This window comes from Rhinichthys klamathensis, unplaced genomic scaffold (genome assembly GCF_029890125.1).
Source record: "Rhinichthys klamathensis goyatoka isolate OS25496 unplaced genomic scaffold, OSU_Roscu_1.1 h1tg000210l_1, whole genome shotgun sequence".
Classification (NCBI taxonomy): Eukaryota; Metazoa; Chordata; class Actinopteri; order Cypriniformes; family Leuciscidae; genus Rhinichthys; species Rhinichthys klamathensis.
This window is the reverse complement of record NW_026606735.1, coordinates 791,332-811,041: the sequence shown is the minus strand read 5'-3', so window position 1 is coordinate 811,041 and position 19,710 is coordinate 791,332. Positions and strand designations below refer to the sequence as shown.

Here is a 19,710-nt window from a genome sequence, read left to right as displayed (position 1 = left end):
ATGTAAAGACAACACTGAATAAAACACTGAAGACTCTTAATTTTACAATAAAAATATAAAAAGCTATTATAAAATATACAGTATTAATATTTTGACTATACTGTTAAAGTATATGTATTGTCCTCACTGTAAAAAAATATTGTTGGTTTAACTTAAAAAAATAAGTAACCTGGTTGCCTTACAATTTTAGGTTAATTGAACTTAAAACATTTAGTTAATACAATGAAGGAGATTTGTTTAATCAACAGAAACTCAAAATATTGTTATCTGAACCACATAAATGATCTTAGTTGATTTGACAAAAGAAAAAAATGTGATAACAAATCATAAAAATAATAATAGTGATATTATTTTCATCATAATATTTTATTTTTTAATTGTAAATTTCATTTGCTTCCAAAACCCATCTCTCTCTCTTTTTTCTTCTTCTTTTTTTTAACAGTATTTACAGCAAAATTACATTTATTGTCTGTTAAATCTAATCTTTGTTATGCATCAAGTCTTACCATCATATCACTTGTTAAAATTACATCATCCTTTCAAGGACAAGTGAGTATCTTTTATCACTTCATCTAATATTTTGTTTGATTTATCGGTAGTTCTTCAGTAATCAAATCTGTTACCTTAATGTTGTACAGCTAAATATGGAAAACTGGATATTTGAGGAATTATCAGCTTTAATTTATTTTTCAAACAGTGCCATGACCTTGTGCACTAGCAAGCCTACATTTGTATATAGTTTTTAAATGCTTCAATGCAATTTATTAACCAGACATTTTCTCATTGGATATTTAAAATATGAATATAATTTACTTCACATTTTGGAAACATGAAGGCCAGTGTACTAATCTATATAAATAATAAATAAAAACAAATACAAATAAAAAACAACATGAATGGGGGGGGGGGGGGGGGGGGGGTTGATCCAATGACATGGATGGCAAAGTGTATTGTCTTGATTCATCATCTCCAGAACATATTCACAGTTCCCTGCTGGTGCTTTGGTATGACACGGGCGTTCCAGCCTTTGCAGAGATCCAGCAGGAGCGACACGACGACGACACGACAGGCGCAGGAATCATGGCAGCTCCGCACAACACCGCCCCTCTCTGAGCGCTTCACGGTCCTCACGCCTGTGGTGCTGAAATCAGACTCGACTCGACAGCAATGTAACGGCGATGAGACAAAGACTCCGTCAGTCCGACGAACAGACCGATAATGGACGATGATTTGTTTCAGTTAAGGCAGCTCCCGTGAGTGTTCTTTTCATCCTTTTCCTTTCATCCGCACGCGACCTGAGCCATCATGCAAACACTCTTCCGTTCATTTAAGCCCTTTTAGTGACCTACAGCGACTAGAATGTGCCGTAAACAACGTGACATTGATATTTATGCAACTTTAAAAAATAAATAAATCAATGCTTACATAATGCTGTTTGATGTAGAATATGGATACGCACATTTGGGATTTATGAATTGGCAGAGGTGCATGTTCGGTAAACAGCTCAAGTAGATTAAACAGCTTATTTATGCATGTTAAAGCATGTAACCTTGTGTTGCAAAGACCATTTCCTCGTCTTTTTGTTCATTTGCATTGTACATGTCATGACACCTTCCATTAAATAACACAATGGTTTGTGTATGTGTTTTATTGATATAGACACTCATTCTGCTCACAGATCAAAATTTCGGCCAATATCACTTTGAGAGCTATTCAGATTAATTTGATTGGCTTTTTAGAAAATGAAAATCCTGTTGTGACTTTTCAGATTGTTCGCATTTTAAATTATTTCTGGGACAGGGCTTCTTAACCCAGGGTTAAATACAGTGCTAAGCCCTTTACAAATGTGGCAGGGTTAAAAAAAACATGTTAACCCAAGGTTAAGAATACACTGAAGAAAAACCCTTCTTAATTTTACAATAAAAATATATAAAAAGCTATTATAAAATACATTATTAATATTTTAACTATACTGTATTGTCCTGTTAAATGTAATGTTATTTTCATCATATTTCATTTTTTATTATAAATGACATATATGGTAATACATTATTTTTGCTTCCAAAACCCATCTCTTTTTCTTTTTTTCTTCTTCTTTTTTTTTTACAGTATTTTACACTAAAATTACATTTATTGTCTGTTAACCCTCTGTTATTGTTTATTTGGGAGTCACACTTGTGTTGTTTCAGTCAAAAGTGACCGAACACCTAAAATGTAACTTTTTTTATTTTCAGTCAAATCAATGTAATATATTTTTGTTCAATAATATTTTTTTATTTTGTATTTTGAGAGAATTTTATGTTACTAATTAATATTTATGCAATAATATATGATATGTAATGATACATGATTGCTGTAATCTCATGTGAGTGGCAGGTTGTGTACACGTCATCAGTGAAGAGATGATGAAAATTATCATGATAATGATAATTTTCACCAAAAAAAATTCTATTTATTTATTTGTCCATTAAAGTCAAGTCACCTTCATTTATATAGCGCTTTTAACAATATAGATTATTTCAAAGCAAGATTGTTTAAAGCTGTATTTTAAAATAGAGACGATATTTAAAATCCAATTTTTGAAGGCAGATTAGTGTCATCTGATGGGAGTAAAATAAGGAAAACATCTTTAATGCCATGGTGTAACCAGTAGATTCATATTTATCTCTATATAAAGAGGCTTATATATATTCTATAGTTGTTTTTAGACAGAAACTTACTTTTATTTGGCTGTGGATTTGGATATATATTTAGACATTCTCAAAGACTTTTTGTTTGATATGTTGATTTGAAGTGTCAGTTTTTCCAATAATTTTACTACAGTCAAACCTGAACGCAGAGAAAGACATTTTGTTAAAACATCAAAATTCTATAAAAATGTAACAAATTGAAAATGAATTCTTTATCAGAGCTTAATCAATCTGGGTCTGATTTGATTTCAACCTCTTATTTGAGTCTTCTGGCTCAATTTTGCCATATTGTTACAGCAACACCAGTTCATGTATACGTGTATAATAGTTGTGTGTGTCTGTGAGAGTGTGTAAGTCAATGTGTGTTTGAGTGTATGTTTTGTACTCTTGATGTTTTAGAGTGTAACCCCTTCCTTGTTGCTTTTTTTTATGGCATTGTGGCTGAATTATTGATTTTATTTTCCACATTTGCAAAAACTTGCTTTGTGTTGCAGTCAAACCAGTTCATATTATGTATGAGGGTGGGGTTTGGGTGGAGTGTGCCTATTTTGCACTCTATATATTTCAGTGTCACCCCTTCACTGTGTGCTTTTTTCTGCAATGTGGCTGATTTGGAGATTGTACCCTCCCCAAAAAAATTGCTCTCTTTTTTATATTTTTTGTATTTCCCATTAATTTCCTATGGTGGTAATTTCTGACTGCGAACAACACAAGTGTGACAATTTGTTTTATCACCATAGAATTCGAAAGAAGTCCCCATTTTTTTCATACCATTCAGATGAAGTAATAATTTATAAAAAAGAAATCTGTCTAAAATGTCCTAACAACACCTAGGAGTGTTAAATCTAATATAATATTCATCTTTTATGTAATCAGCTTTTTATTGTAACATTTTTCTGTTGAATTTACAAACATATTTACAGCATAAATGTTGACTGTTTTGAAATGGAATAAGGTCAATCCTGAACAACAACATATTTTAGTCTTGGCATCTTAACAAGACAGTACAAGATAAAAATAAATAGAAATTTGCCCTTGTGTGTCATTGGGCTTTAACCTTTTTATGATCATCCTTCGGATGAGACGTTAAACCAAGATCCTGGTTTAACTGTGGTCATTAAAAATCCAACGGCACTTCTCGTAAAGAGTAGGGGTGGAACCCCAGTGTCCTGGCCAAATTAAATTCCCTCTTTATCAATCACGGCCTCCTATAATCCCCATCCTTTGAATTGAAATGTTACAAAAAAACACTCTCTCTCCTCTCCACCTTTAGCTGGCGTGTGGTGAGCCGTTGCTCTGTGGCTGCCGTCGCTTCATCCATGTGGATGCGGCACACTGGTGGTGGTTGAGGGGAGAGCCCCTGATATGATTGTAAAGTGCTTTGGGGGCACAGTAGTATATTAGTAAAGCACTAAATAAATGCCAATGCCATTCATTCTTTCATTCATCTGTGTTGCAGTAAATGTGCTTCCACTGATTCATAAGAGTTTTGAATAATCTGCTTATGCTGATGTTCTTCCTGTGCTTCTGATGCTTGGCAGTAGGCCCGGTCGCCATCTGATGGTGTGCAGGAATCATGATGGCAGCGCTCTTAATTGCTGATATGCTTGTTTCAGCTTGGCTTTTTCCATGCTTTATGGAAATAATTGTAACAATCATCCTTCATTCTTAGCATTTTCTTTATGCTTGCAGTCATTAATGGAGCGCAGGTCTGTTCTGTCATTGATGATTTATATCTTCATCCTAGTTTTGTGTTTTTTGAATGCTCTCGAGATACTGTTTGTCTCTGCTGAGCGCGGAGAGGTCGTCTGTTTAATTACACTGCCTGTCTGCTCACGAAGGCTTTATTGCTCATAGTGTCGCTGTGAGCCCTGCGATTACAGTTATCTGCGTGCTCCTCTTACTTACTGCTCCCTGGTCCAATCTGTCGTCAAAGCCGCGGAGATATTTGTAAAGTAAAAATATACCCGACTACCACTGGAGCATCTGTCACTGTTGTTTTTAAACAGCAGTTTTCATTCAGTGAGAAAATACCTGTCATCCAGTTGCCATTTAAAGGCTGACGGTTGTGAGTCACAGTTTCAAACATCACTCCACTGTCTCTTCACACATCATGCTGGCTTTTTCTCCTGTTTTTTTTTTTTCTAGAACACCAGAAGAGGGATTGCACAAACAGGAAGTTCCTTGGCAACAGTCTCTTGTTATGTGCATCATTCTGTCCCACACATTGCATCTGTATTCCATATGCAGATGCTTGTTCTGTCAAATGATTTATTTTGCACGGCCACATTACAGTAAATAGTATATTGGATGCATGGTGTGTTAGCTGCTGCTATATCATGTATAGGCATTGCTAGACCTGTGATTAAGCTGCCAGGCATCATTGTGTGATCTTTCTTCATGTTTATTGAAAACAGCCACTGCAAAAAGATATTTCATTATATATATATATATTTCATATATCAATCCTCCCCTTACCGGTTGTTTTAGTCAATGGGTCGCAGCCGAATGCAAATGCTACAGAATTACCTGATTGATACTGTACCTGATTTTCTGCTTGCCTGTTCGTCTCTCTCTGACAGAGTGGTGAAATTTCGGCGTACAGGTGAAAGCGCTCGCTCAGAGGATGAGTATGGCAGCAGGGAAGAGGCTTTGCAGGTGGAGGGAGGACGGACGGATATGGAGTCTGTATCCTTGGCCGATGGTGCTCCGGTGCCTCGGGAATTTGCCAACCCCACTGATGGTATGATTAGCCAATTAATATAGCTTTTTGATCACTAGCTATGTTTTTTTGTAACATTTTTGTAACATTTTTATATATATTTATTGGAGATTTTAATCTAGGTTTGTTACTTTAAATTAAAACTATTAAAAATAGTTTTTGTCAATGAAATAAAGCTGAATAGAGGAAAAAGTTTAAATGTAAATGAGAAACATTGCCTTGGCAACTAACTGAAATAAACAAAAATGGAAACACTCTGAGGAAGGCTGAATGTCGAAATGCATCAGTGTGCAGTGTTTTAGTTATTTTTAATGTTTCTCTAGAGTGAGCCATGATTTGAATAAAGGCTTTAAAACTTTTTTTGAACCAGAAGAAGTGCCTTGGATCTCTTTTTCTATAAATACAAGTTTGAAACCCAACCAAAGAGCACCTTCTGAGACTACTTAACAAAGGTCCTTCCAGCAAGCATAGTTTCAAGATGTTTTCCTTGATCTGAAATAAAAATAAGTTTAAATTGAAGTACTAAAATGATTAAAACTGAAATAAAAATAAACTAAATCTTAATAGAAATATAATAAAACTAAACTAATAAATGACAAATGCACATAGGAAATGCTAAAACTAAATGAAAATGTTATATACAAAAATAAAAGCTGATTCACAATATGAATAAATACTATAATAGTTTATAAATAATACTGAAATAACACTGTTGTGAGCATGTAAATGCCTCCTACAAAGGATAGTGGATTTGCATTATCAGACAGCTCACTGAACATCTTTAAGGCTAAACTACTCTCCATATGTTACTCTTTCAACAGATACATTCATGGTTGAGGATGCAGTGGAAGCCATTGGCTTTGGGACATTCCAGTGGAAACTGTCCATCCTGACTGGACTTTCATGGGTAACAATACTGTACAATACAAAAAGAAATGTAAAGAGGGAATAATTGTCGTACCCTCACAACACTGTATAATAGAGTGTAACAGTCAGAGGCGCTGGTTCCGGAAGTATTTTTTCCATTCATTTCTCCCATATATATATATATATATATATATATATATTTTTACGTTTTTGTTAAAGCGTTACAGCCATGAACCAAGCTAATCAACAAAAACTTTGATTTGAAGTAAAGTATTGAAAATCAGACAAAATACAAAGGCAAAAGACTATGGACTTAACTGCTTTATTACCTTATAGATTCTTACACATCAGGCAGGACATTAAGATCAACGAACCAATCCTTGCTGGCGGTCACCTATTCTAAAAAGAAGTCAAAGGGATTAGCTCAAACAATAGAAATCTTTAAGTCTCAGTTAAAAACTTAGCTTTTTAACTTAGCTTTTAGTGAAGGGTAGTGTACATTGTAGTTATAACTTATTTTTAGTTTGTTTTTTTCTCTCTACACTGATCTCATTATACTGTTGGGTGAGGGGTATGTGTAGTGTGTAAGAGTCTAAGAGTGTGTAGTCATGCCTTCATCTGCTAGGCTTGATAAATGTTTTTATAGTTGTATGTTTTTACCGTAAACTGTGAAGCACTTTGGGAAACAACGTTGCGATTAAATGTGATATATATAAATAAATAAAAGTTGAAGTTGAAGTTTAGTGACAGAAAGAACTACAATCCCATGAGGCATTGTGAACACTAATTGAATTAAAAACAATGGAGAAATATAAAACTACTTATTAACAAATGTTAATTATATATATATACAAACAATCTATTTTAAGTTTATTGCAATATATGCACATATATACAAATATTCAAGTATTTTGTGAGCATAGGGAGATCGACTCGATTAGGTCATTCGCAGTGCTTCATGGGAGTAGGCGGAGCTAAAGAGCTATTTTGGTGCGTTTTGATTGTGGCGACTCTCTGAATGGGGGAATTTTCTTTACAGCATCACGAGTAATGTAGCTTTCACCACAAATTCTGCTGTTAAACACTATTGTTTTAAGAATAAGTTGAAATAATGCTGGCTGACGGCTAAGGCAGAAGCAAATACCTTGGGTTAACAACTTTGTAGTTAACGTGGTCTGCCTTTAAAGGTTTATAAGTTATCGTTAAAAATCTATTTCCCTATGGAGAAAATTAATGGAGTTTTTACTTCCGGAACCTGACTGTTGCACTCTATTATAATCAGTTGACCTTGGATTCTAGAAAGACAGTATCATTTTTATAAGCCGTACATTTTCAGCTTACCTACCAATTGTGTAGTCAGAATTAGTAGTTGCTATATTTATTTCCATATTCCCGATGATTTTATTTATGTGCAGATGGCCGACGCCATGGAGATGATGATTCTCAGTATATTGGCCCCTCAACTGCACTGTGAGTGGGCACTGCCCAGCTGGCAGGTGGCACTGCTAACTTCGGTACTGTACACTACTCCTTTAGTCAATAATGACTCCTCTCTTGCTTTTTAGATAGGTTTGGCAGTATGATTGGTTTTCTTATTCTGTTAAGCTTTGCATCAGCTGCTCCTTAATGTGTTTTCCTGATTAACCACATTGTTATGAATAACTGTGTTTCTTCCCTTCTCTGAAACAGGTTGTATTTATTGGAATGATGATCAGTTCTTCATTATGGGGGAACATATCTGATAAATATGGGAGAAAAACAGTGAGTATGTTCATAAATTGAAAGAGCAGTATGTGCAACGATATAGCTGGACAAATGTTAATTATATAACACTGTGTGTGTTTGTGGCAGGGTTTGAAGATGAGTGTGTTGTGGACCCTGTTCTATGGGCTCCTCAGTGCATTTGCACCTATATACGGATGGATCCTGTTCCTCAGAGCTCTGGTGGGCTTCGGTATTGGAGGGGCTCCACAATCGTAAGTGTGACGCAAATCTAAATACATACACAACTGTTCAAAAGTCAGTAAGACTTTTTAAAGTTTTTGAAAGCCGTTTATATGCTCACCAAGGCTGCATTTATTTTGAAAAACAATAAAAAACTGTAAAAACAGTAATATTGTGAAATATTATAACAATTTAAAATAACTGTTTTCTATTTATATGTATTTAAAATGTATTCCTGTGATGGCAAAGCTGATTTTCAGCATCATTACTCCAACTACTCCAGTGTCACATGATCCTTCAGAAATCATTCTAATATGATGATTTGGTGCTCAAGAAGCATTTCTTATTATTATCAATGTTAAAAACAGTTGTTACTGCTTAATATTTCTGTGGAAACCATGATACATTTTCTTTAAGGATTTTTTTTGATGAATAGAAAGAACCACAGTCTTTACTTTCACTTTTGATTAATTTAATGCATCCTTGCTAAATAAAAGTATCAATTTCTATTTACATCCTACTGACCCCAAACTTTTAAATGGTAGTGCACAAACATTTAGTGAATTATAAGGAGATTTGCAAGATGTTAACCTAAAATTTAAGCTTAAATTAATCTGTAGGTTCTCCAGTATTTTTTTTTTTTACTGTGATTAATCTGAATGTGCCACTTTCATCTAACAACATCATTAAATATTTAGAGACTTACAGAAACCTTTGCTCTCTCCTCTAAGAGTAACATTGTATGCTGAGTTTCTCCCTATGCGGTCCAGAGCCACTTGCATTCTGTTGATAGAGGTAATATTCTATTCTATTCTATTCTATTCTATTCTATTCTATTCTATTCTATTCTATTCTATTCTATTCTATTATATTCTAATCTAATCTAATCTATTCTATTCTATTCTATTCTATTCTATTCTATTCTATTCTATTCTATTCTATTCTATTCTATTGTTTAGGTACAGATATCAAAGCCCTGATTAAACTGTTTCAGTTATAAGTTGAACCAAAACATGGAGTCATCATAACCAGGATAACTTGTCTTAGTCTTTATTCTAAAAATCTCTTTCCCTCTGATCTGCTATAGATATTCTGGGCGTTGGGTACAGTATTTGAAGTGCTGCTGGCTATTTTGGTGATGCCTACTTTGGGCTGGCGCTGGCTGCTGGCCCTCTCCACTATTCCACTCTTCATTTTTGCTTTTTTTTGCTTTGTAAGTATGAAGTTTTCAAATATCAGTTTGTTCTCTCTCTTAGAGCTAGATATGAAAAGTTTTTTTTTTTTGTGGTGTGAGCAATATATTGTCTGAACAAAAGAGTAAACTAAATGTCAAATGCACATCAACAGTGGCTGCCAGAAAGTGCTCGTTACGACGTTCTGACAGGAAATCAGGAGAAGGCTTTGAACACACTCAAACGCATTGCTTCAGAGAATAATGTCCCCATGCCACTGGGAAAACTCATAGTGGCCAGACAGGTAAGGTACTAGTTAAATATACTTATATATTAGTATATTACTTTATATATATCAATATGGCTTTCTTTAATGGAAAACAGTGAAACACTTCTTATAATACAATGCTGTTGAATCTGTGGCAGTTGGGGGCTACTGCTCTGATATTATTGCCCATATGCTCAGGTGGGCAATATGATTTTGAGTCCAGCTCGCAAAAACTAACTCTACAAACAACGATAATTGAAAGAGTTTCCTACCAAAAATATGATTTAAAAAAAGGGAAGGAATAGACAACTGCATATGTGTTTAAATGTTTTCATGCATAAATTATGATTCATTAACATGTTTGCACATAAAATGATTCTACATTTGTGAAAAACTAATTATCAACATTGATAATTATAAGAAATATTTCTTGAGCAGCGAATCAGCATATTAGAATGAATCTGAAGTATCATGTGACACTGAAGACTGGAGTAATGATGCTAAAAATTCAGTGTTGCCATCACAGAAATAAATGACATTTTAAAAATATATACAAAAAAATGTTTACACAATTTATAGTATATATAAATATTGTTATTTATATGTCATCTCTCCTTATTTTGAGTATAATTGTTGTTTTCTGTGTTTAGGAGGACAGGGGGAAACTTCGGGATCTTTTCTCTCCACCCTTGCGCTGGACTACTGTTCTGCTCTGGTTCATATGGTAAAAGAGTCCTACAATACTGATTCCTAGAAATTACTGTGTAAACAGTCATTAAATCACGAATGTAGATGTCCACTAATCCTTAAAAGGACTTTTTGTTCCTTGAGATTTGTCAGATCTCACTCTTTTATTTCACAATTTTACTCAAATATTTCACAATGTTTAGTTCTTGCTGCCTGCATTCATATTCTGTTTATTTTATTATATTATTATACACTTCCTGTTGCAGGTTCTCTAATGCATTCTCATATTATGGTGTGGTTTTGCTGACGACCGAGCTTTTCCAGGAGGGAGGCGCCTGTGGTGGTGAGTGACAGATATTGTGTGTTTAAAAACAGACTGGAGCAGCATAGTGAGAATGTAAAGGCCAAGTATGGAATAGAATACCATATTTAATATACTGTATACTATATCAGTAAAAATCAGTATGTGTTATACATTTCAAACTATAGTGTGGTAGAAAACGAACCAAATACAACCAATGTATTCTGTATGCATATATTGGTCGTGTATCACTCCCTAGGGGGGAAGGGCAGAAAAAGGGACCCAGGATGTAGTTTGGAGTGCAAATATCTGAATTCAGATGATTACAAAGACCTTCTATGGACCACACTTTCTGAGTTTCCAGGTACATCTTTGAATTATAACACCATTAACATCTCATTTTTAAGTAACTTATGGCAGGCAAAAAATAAAATGTGATGAATGTATTGATCGATGCATCACAGGCCTGCTGGTGACCCTGTGGGCAATTGATCGCTTAGGAAGGAGGAAGACTATGGCACTGTGTTTCTTTGTCTTCTCCCTCTGCATTGTGCCGCTCTACGGCTGCGTGGGAAGGTCAGAAAGCACATCCATTACGGACATTTTCCTAGAGCACTCGAGCCTGTGTTAATCTCAAATGTGAACATACTGTACATCTACATCCACATGTCATGGAAAATCAAACTAGTATTTCTTTCTAATGTGACATCTTTGATACATTATGCCATATAGCCTGACTATTCCCTTTATTGCAGGACTTCTTTGACAGTATTTATATTCATTGCGAGGGCCTTCATCGCTGGAGGTTTCCAGGCTGCATATGTGTATACTCCTGAGGTGAGAACTCAGTTAATATATCGTTTCTATTTCTTGGAAGAACTGAGGCTCAAAGGCAAAGCTCTATCCTTCTTTGCCATGTCAAAAGAATGTGAAATAGAAACACAGCAAAATGTGACACTCTTGGCAGATAAATTGTAAGGAGAGTAAAGCCTGTAGACTATCAATGTGGTGTTAAATGTTTCTCTCAAGGCAACAGCTGCGCTAGAGAAGGATTTTGACCTTGGGAAACGTCCAATTCCTGGCTCACTCCCACCACTTGGCAGCAATTGCAACAACTCACCTGAAATAAAACAGGCCACTTTGTCATCCTACGTTTTTTTTTCATAAACTACTGGAGTTCATCTCCAGATAAATGATTGGATGGTTGAATATTACACGCAGTGTCTGTATGTTGACTTTGACATTACTGTCATTGAGGTCATTTTATTGCGTAGTTACATAGTTACTTGACTGTATATTACCTAAAGGAGAGAGGCATTTTTCTTAACTACATTAATCTTTGTCTGGGATATTTAACTGGGTTTGAAAGTGTTTATAGCATAAAATCATGCTGAAGAAACTTTAGGGAAATAATGGATCCATGTAGATCATGTAAGTCCATTCACTCAGTGGTTAAGTAATAGTTCAATGTTAAATGAGAAGATAATGGTTATCTCTCTCTTGGTGTCTTTTACAGGTGTATCCCACAGCGACGAGAGCACTGGGTTTGGGCACCAGTAGTGGGATGGCCCGAGTTGGAGCTCTTATCACACCATTTGTGGCACAGGTGTGGATAACACTATCTAGAAAATGAAAAAATACTTAAAAATACAGAATACTCTAACCCTAATGTTGGAGATACAATATATTTTCTTTTCTTTGTCTTAATTTATTGGAAATCAGTTAGGGCACCTGCTCTGATATGTTGATCTGTGCTGCTCATGTGGGCAACATGATTCGGAGTCCAGCTCGCAAAAACTAACTCTACGAACAACAACAGTTCAAAGAGATTCTCACCAGAAATATGACTTAAAAAAACAATGAGTCTCATTCCCTAAGTGTGCATATGTGTGTAAATGTTTTCATGAAGATATTATGTTTCATTAATATGTTGTGCTTAATGTTATTCTAAGTGAATGAAGAAAACTATAGCCAACTTAAACCACAAGTTTTAGTTCACATTTTTGTCTATACAGAACTATTAGATACTGTCATCTTTTTTAAACTTTCTATTCATCAACGATTCCTGAAAAAAAGAGAAAAGTATAGTTTCCACAAAATACTGCGATAATAATAATAAGAAATGTTTCTTGAGCAGCAAATCAGCATATTATATTTCTGAAGGATCATGTGACACCAGCTTTGCAATCACAGGAATTTTTAATTGTAATAATATTTCACACTATTACTGTTTTTACACTGTATCAAGTAAATGCAGGCTTGGTGAGCATAAGAAACTTCCTTCAAAACAGCAAAAAATCTTACTAACCCCAATGTGAATCTGAGATCCAGAGAAATTTGACATGTTCTATCCATCTCTGCTTCCTTCCTGAAGGTGTTGCTGGAATCATCAGTGTATCTGACTCTGTCAGTGTACTGTTGCTGCTGTTTGCTGGCTGCTATTGCTTCCTGTGCACTGCCCATAGAGACCACAGGACGGGGCCTCCAGGAGTCCAGTCACAGAGAGTGGGGTCAGGAGATGATGGGACGGGCCTCAGACCACAGCCCGGGAGGGATTCCACATTCCAGCTCTGGATCACAAGACTGAGGGAACACTACAGAGGGGTTTGGAAAGACTTTATAGAAGAAATTGGTCTTAGATGGAAGTGGGGAATATTATCTGTAAAATAAAATGTGTGTCCACAAAGGAATCGCAGTTTTAATTGTTTTAAGAACTGCTTGGTTTTGATTTAAATCAGTCCATTAATGACACTTTCCCCCACCAAAGGTTGCAAGGTTTCTCTTTATGAACCTCCGGACCAGAAAAATAAACAGGGAATAGATTTCCATCACATAATAATCCCCTTTTGCCTCATTCCCAGGGAATACAACAGTAAATGGGTTGAAAATAGATCTATAATTGCATTATGCAGTTTAACACATGAAAACCATCATCACTCTCATATGTTCAAAGGATTTGAAGAGTATTTGGGGGTGTTTAGGAGAAGAACGAAAGATTTGAACTTTTAAAGTCCTGAAGTCTTGAAGTTGAAAGAAAGCACAAGAGTATGTGTGTTTGTGACAGGTTTGGTATGAGAGCGAGTAGAAAGATTTTATTTTATTTTTTAAGAGGGCCTTACACTCCACTCCCAGCATTCCATTGGGGAGGTCATGACAACTTTTATCTATTCATCGAAGCAGAGACCGGATGCTGCTATAAATCAGACATTGCACCAGTTTTTGGTCTCTGTTATCTTGCTTTTTTCTCTCTCAAAGGACCATTTACCATACTTTAAGTTGGTTAAATGTTAAGCCATTGATAGTGTTAGACTTTGGCTGACACCAGTGACGTTATCTAGTGGGCATCAAAGTCTTCATTTCATACCACTCAGCACCTCCCTTTGTCCTCTCACTGGCTGCCACCTGCAATCACTCATGTAAAATTCTCATTCATGTACAAAACTCCAGTTGTTCCCTTATAATCTGGCATATCAAAGGTTACTGAATCCTAAAATACAACTCAGTAACAATAAAACAATAGCAAGTGGCTTTCATCTGAACAGGTCTGTAGATCAAGTATATTTTTTATTACTGTCATACTGTCTTTGTTTCTTTAGCTCGACTTCTCAATTATATATTCGGTCATTTGTATTTATGCCTTTTCAACCGTACAGTGGGTATGTGTGTGGCATGATGGGAAGTGTGCAGTTGTTCCTGTGAATCCAGAGAGTTGTCTCCTATGCCTGCCTTTTGCGATTTAGTGCCGCGTTTTGTGTCTCTGTGCACAGATCTCTTGCCACTGCACTGGATGTACATGTATGATAACAATAAATTATGATTAAAAAAAAAGAACAATAGTATATGTGTCTTTATTAGTGCAGATAAATGTAGTCAAATGTATTATGCATCTCAATTTGACATCGGTTATTAGATTAGCGACAATTCAAGAGATGGATAACACTGTCCAGAGGCCCAAATCTATTATTACAGGCGTGATTTAGAGTGTGCTAGCAAGCCTTTCTGCTCCAGGATCTGTCCAAAGAGCCGAGCAGCTTCCTCAGCACATCCACGATGGATGGTCAGTCCAAAACCTCCATGTCCGTAGTTATGGATGACCTGAGGTGAATGAAAACAGCATGGTGTGTGAAAAGAGGAGAATCTACAGAGGCCTAAAGGGACAGCGTGATGGAAAAAATATATAAGATGGGAAGAAAAATACACTCGCAAAACATTTGCATTTTCTTTTGCATAAAGCATTGCAATATAATTATTTTCTCCCATCTCATATATATATATTTTTTTCTATCACCATGTCCCATTAGGGGCTCCGCATTAACTCATACATCATCTAGGCTGTTTATAGCAACCCCTCTTCATTGGAAGATGCCATAAGATCTTCAGTTTAATGATCACTACAGGCTCACCTCAAAAGCGCGTGGTTCAGATCGCACGGTCTCTCTCTCCAGTCTAACTTTGCTGCGTGCGGGCCTGAGACCAGTCCAGTCCTCTACTATCCGTGTATTCTAAAGAGAAAAAAGAAGACTCAATCCCCTCATGCCAGTCAAGCAAACAATAATTTAGCAAAGCTGAAATGGCTGAAAGCTACCTGTAGACTGGGCACAAGCTTGCAGGCGGCTTCCCAAATGCCTCTATGGTCAACAGAACTGTTCTGCAGATTCCAGTTTCCTACTTGGAAAACTCCACCCACAGTGACTAAACGACTCCTGCAGAAACAACCAGAGGACCTGAGGTCATGTGCAACAGCTAAGACAAGACTACATTTTAGTCACGAAGTCATTTAGACTCATTTTAGTTTTAATAATTTTGTTATGTGGTTTTATCATTTTTAGTCGTTTAAAAAAAAAAATCTATTTAGCTTTAATTTATTTTTATTTCAGTTTATGTTTTAGTACTTCAACTTCAACTTTTATTTCAGTGAGTCTTACCCAGGAATGATGTATGGTGAGTTGTAGACTGATGAGGAATCATGTGTGAGGATCCAGTGCTTTAACCAGGGAGCGTCTACCTGTTGATATAAAAGGCATGAAATCAACATAGTTCTATGTAAAAACTCTAGGTCTGAAGGACTTTTATTCACTAAACCTCACCTTAATGATCTGCCCTCTTCCTGGTTTGAGCTCAGGATCAGGTTGTAGGTCTCCTGATCGGACACCAGAGCAGTTGATGATAACATCCGCACCACTATCTGCCAACTGGAGGACAATTTTGAGGTCATTACAAATGCACACATTCTATGACTAACACCATTTTGCAACAGTACAAAGACAGACTCTCAGCATGAATTTAGCAGGAAAATATGGTTTTCTGTTTTAACATATTTTAAAATGTAATTTATTCCTGTGATGTCAAAGCTGAATTTTCAGCATCATTACTCCAGTCTTCAGTGTCACATGATCCTTCAGAAATCATTCTAATATGCTGATTTGCTGCTCAAGAAACATTTCTTTATATTATCAATGTAGAAAATACTGTGCTGTTTAGTATTTTTGTGGAAACTGTTTTAATGTCACTTTTGTTTTGATCAATTTAATGCATCCTTGCTGATTAAAAGTATTCTTTTTTTCTTTTTTTTTAAATCACACTAACCACAAACTTTTTAAAGATTGTGAGATTTTCATTTATTAAGTGCAAGAATGACAATGGAATTTCTCAAACCTCTTGAAATGAACCAATCTTCCTCTGATAAAACTTAACCTTTCTTTGTCCTAACCTGTGAAAAACACAGAAACATGACCAACGTGCCAAAGACTGTTTAATCATTGTTAGACCTGAAAAAAGCCAGACTGTAAGAGTAACAAGTCCACTACAGATTTTACATAGCTATACAAATGCATACAGTTATTCTGATGCATATACAATTACTGATAAAATCACTTATTCTTCCATTTGTATATGTATATATATATATATATATATATATATATATATATATATATACACACTCTAACTTACAGAGAAAATCTAGAAATCTGAAATTCTAATTATTCATTTTAAGTCCTAATGTTTAATTTTTTAAAAATTTTATTTGTAAGTTTAAACTAGAACTTGAATCTAATATTTTATTGTGGACTTTTGAACCATACTTTATTTTATTTCATTCCTAATTTGGGTTACTGATAAGATAACAGGAATCTCTCACCAGTCCATAAGCCAGGGCAGGTATGTCTTTCCTTCAATCATGAGAGCAGTGTTGAACCACCCAAAACTGAAAGGGATTGAGGGAAAAAGGAAAGGCGACACAACACACTACATTCACAAATCCAATTTAAGGGGTAGAACAACCAAACTGATTTTGAAAACAAGTCAGCAGCATCAAATTATAGAAATAACTTGTGATTAGATGCAGGTGATATGTACCTGTATCCCGGGAACATATCTAGTTCACGTTTAGTTAGCTGGCGAAAGCCCAACACAGTGTCTTTAAATGAGGGGTCCTGTTTGAGCGGAGCAGAGAGATTGCAGTAATTTTCACAATCATCTCTCATGGATCAGTGAGATGGGTCAGTTATTGTCACTCTAATTTCATGCTGGTTTTAACCCATGCCAGAGAGAGGGGGCTCAGCAGTTTAAAGTGAACGCTTAAGGTTATTTGATTCTGACCACTTCTTTTCTTCAGCTATACAGTAAAGTTCATTATGCTCTGTTCTGCAATTTTGATCATGCCATGCACTGGACTGGTACAGTGCAAAAAGAAAGTAGAAGAATGTATAATACTATAGTTCAGGGCCAGTAGGCAGAGACCTAAATTACCTGACAATATAATACAGTATGGTCTATCCATCAAAACTTGCAGTTTATTATATGCAATGTTGTATACTGAAAAAAAGACATTACATGCATTTGAAAAATATTTTCTCACCGCCATAGGTTCAGTGCACAGGTTGTAGCCAGACTGGAGAAAGATTCCCATTTGAACTGAATCTGGAGAGCTGAGGAAGCTTAGTAGATAGTCAAATGTCTCTTTGTTCCATTTACTGTGAAGCAATATTAAAAAAAGATGCGCTTCAACTAATTCCTTTGGCCATTATTTATACCATGGACAAATGCACAAATGTAACCTCACGTTTCTTGCACGTTCCCCTTGTCATATAGATACGGCTGCCAGAGTCCAGCTGCCCCGTCGCTGGTGGTGAGTGGAGTGAAGACATCCGCATACACCTCTATGGTGAGAGGGGTGACCCGGCCGTGGAAGTGCTGGTAGATGCTCTGAGCCGTGGAGAGGCCGATGACCCCCGCTCCAATGATGCACACCTTCATGTCTGCAGAAAAAAAGTGCCATAACAGGCGAATACCTCTTTTTTAAGTCTTTGTGCTGCTTTAAACACATATTTTTTTTTTTCTGCAGGTCTTTTGCAGTCACTCGAGGGTTTTCTGAACCTGCCTTCTCAGAAATCTGGCTGCAGCCGTTGATAGCTTCCTTTTTCTGCCCAGTCCAGGTAGTGTAACAACTGTTCCTTTAACTTTTAACTTTTAACTTGCAAACTTTGCTTCCAAGATTGTTGTTACGCACCCTTAGACACAAAGTCTTTAAAGGGGCAACATTGAGGTCGTGATCAGAAGGTGGTGTAATTAAAATGGCAAGAGACGACACGTAACAAGGTGTTGTGAAAAGTAAAGTACGATTTATTGTACTTGTGAAATTTAAGTGCAACAGATGAACAATAATAATACTAATAATGATAATACTTGTTGTGGACACAAAGAAAAATAAACAAAATATACAGTTTGAGAGTTCAAAGTAAAACCAAAGAGAATAAGGACAAATTGTGAAGCCAAATGAAAGAAAAGAACAGAACAAACTCCCGTTAACTTAATCCCAACCTCTTAACTAACTAATAACAAAAAGAAAAGAAAAGACAAAATTCTTCAGCGCAAAGCGCCCTCTCTAACTGCTCTAACTAATAATAAAACATCCAAGGGTGGCGTTTACTTCCTTACCTGGTGTTTGTATCGAGTTTGCTAAGTGTTGCGTTGTGTACGTCACGTGACATATTACCTGTCCGAATTTCTCTTGGTAACCTCAAAACACGCCATCATGGCAGAACACATTACACTTGGTAATCTCAGAACACGCCGTCATGGCAGAACACATTACACTTGGTAATCTCAAAACACGCCGTCATGGCCGAAAGAAAAAACAACAGGACAATATCTGTAACAGAAAATAACAAACGCGACAAGCAGAGCAACAGAAAGAAACAAGCAAAATTTGCAAGTTAAAACTTTGTGTCTAAGGGTGCGTAACAAGTGTCTCTAGGAACATTTAGTGCCTTCGCTATCTTTTTGTATCCTGTTCCTTGTTTGTGAAGGGCGATGAAATCTTCTCTTAACTTTTTTGACCATTCTTTTGACTTAGCCATATTTCTAACATGCACTCAAACGTGACACTCAACAAACCCAGTTTAGATATGTAATGTGTTCTAGCTCAAGCACACCTAGTGGAACTAATGATGCCCTTGATTAGTTGCATCAAGTGTGCTTGAGACAACACTTGTTTTGCAGATTTGTGCTGTTGTGAGGGATTTAGCGGGTTGAATAATTTTGAGACTGCGCACGCCATTAAAAGTTGCATTTTCAGTTGAAATTTTGGAAACCACTTGGTGAACCATTTGTTGTGTTAAGCTATTTCAATTACTTTTGTTTGATTTGTTCATTTTCAACAGCTGAAAGTCTGTACATTTTGCAGATAACCCTGATTTGCAATGGGGGTTGAATAATTTCGATTACAAATGTATATGTGGGAAAGTGCTTTGTACAACCCCTCAGGCTTTTTGTTTTACTTTCTCAGCAGTTATTTTTATTTCTACAATTAATTTCTGCTTTGTCTTTGTATTATGTGCAAATAAAATGTATCCCTTTCCATTTGAAATATTATCACCAATCAATCACCAATGCTGCCATGTGACTAATCTTGAAGAAATCTGCACATGCAAATACATATATATGCAAACTGTTTTCCTTATTTATCACCTTTATGTAAGAATCCATTGCACAGAAACACAGTTTCACTCACCTGAATTCAGTTGCCCAGAAGTTTTCTCAAAAAAACTAGGAAAAGT

The 19,710-nt window shown here is 35.9% G+C and overlaps 2 protein-coding genes across 2 annotated transcripts; one reads left to right on the top strand and one right to left on the bottom strand.

The window, feature by feature from the left end:
- The first annotated feature begins 954 nt into the window (after positions 1-954).
- On the top strand, positions 955-14,190 carry svopa (SV2 related protein a). The gene is made up of 16 exons (XM_056263821.1): positions 955-1,253; positions 5,273-5,433; positions 6,234-6,319; positions 7,695-7,793; positions 7,969-8,040; positions 8,131-8,255; positions 8,955-9,018; positions 9,311-9,436; positions 9,571-9,699; positions 10,314-10,387; positions 10,617-10,693; positions 10,911-11,015; positions 11,116-11,227; positions 11,407-11,488; positions 12,168-12,257; positions 13,026-14,190. Exons 1-16 carry the CDS (start codon positions 1,219-1,221, stop codon positions 13,236-13,238), a joined length of 1,650 nt encoding a protein of 549 aa, XP_056119796.1. The 5' UTR covers positions 955-1,218; the 3' UTR covers positions 13,239-14,190.
- Positions 14,191-14,507: 317 nt separating this feature from the next.
- LOC130097117 (D-amino-acid oxidase-like) lies at positions 14,508-17,910 on the bottom strand. Its single transcript, XM_056263820.1, has 10 exons — positions 17,715-17,910; positions 17,511-17,625; positions 17,009-17,085; positions 16,791-16,856; positions 16,307-16,361; positions 15,739-15,843; positions 15,577-15,656; positions 15,237-15,354; positions 15,055-15,153; positions 14,508-14,746 (listed from the first exon to the last, which is right to left on the bottom strand). The coding sequence occupies exons 1-10, from the start codon at positions 17,906-17,908 to the stop codon at positions 14,615-14,617; spliced, it is 1,041 nt and encodes a 346-aa protein (XP_056119795.1). The 5' UTR covers positions 17,909-17,910; the 3' UTR covers positions 14,508-14,614.
- Between the last annotated feature and the right edge of the window lie 1,800 nt (positions 17,911-19,710).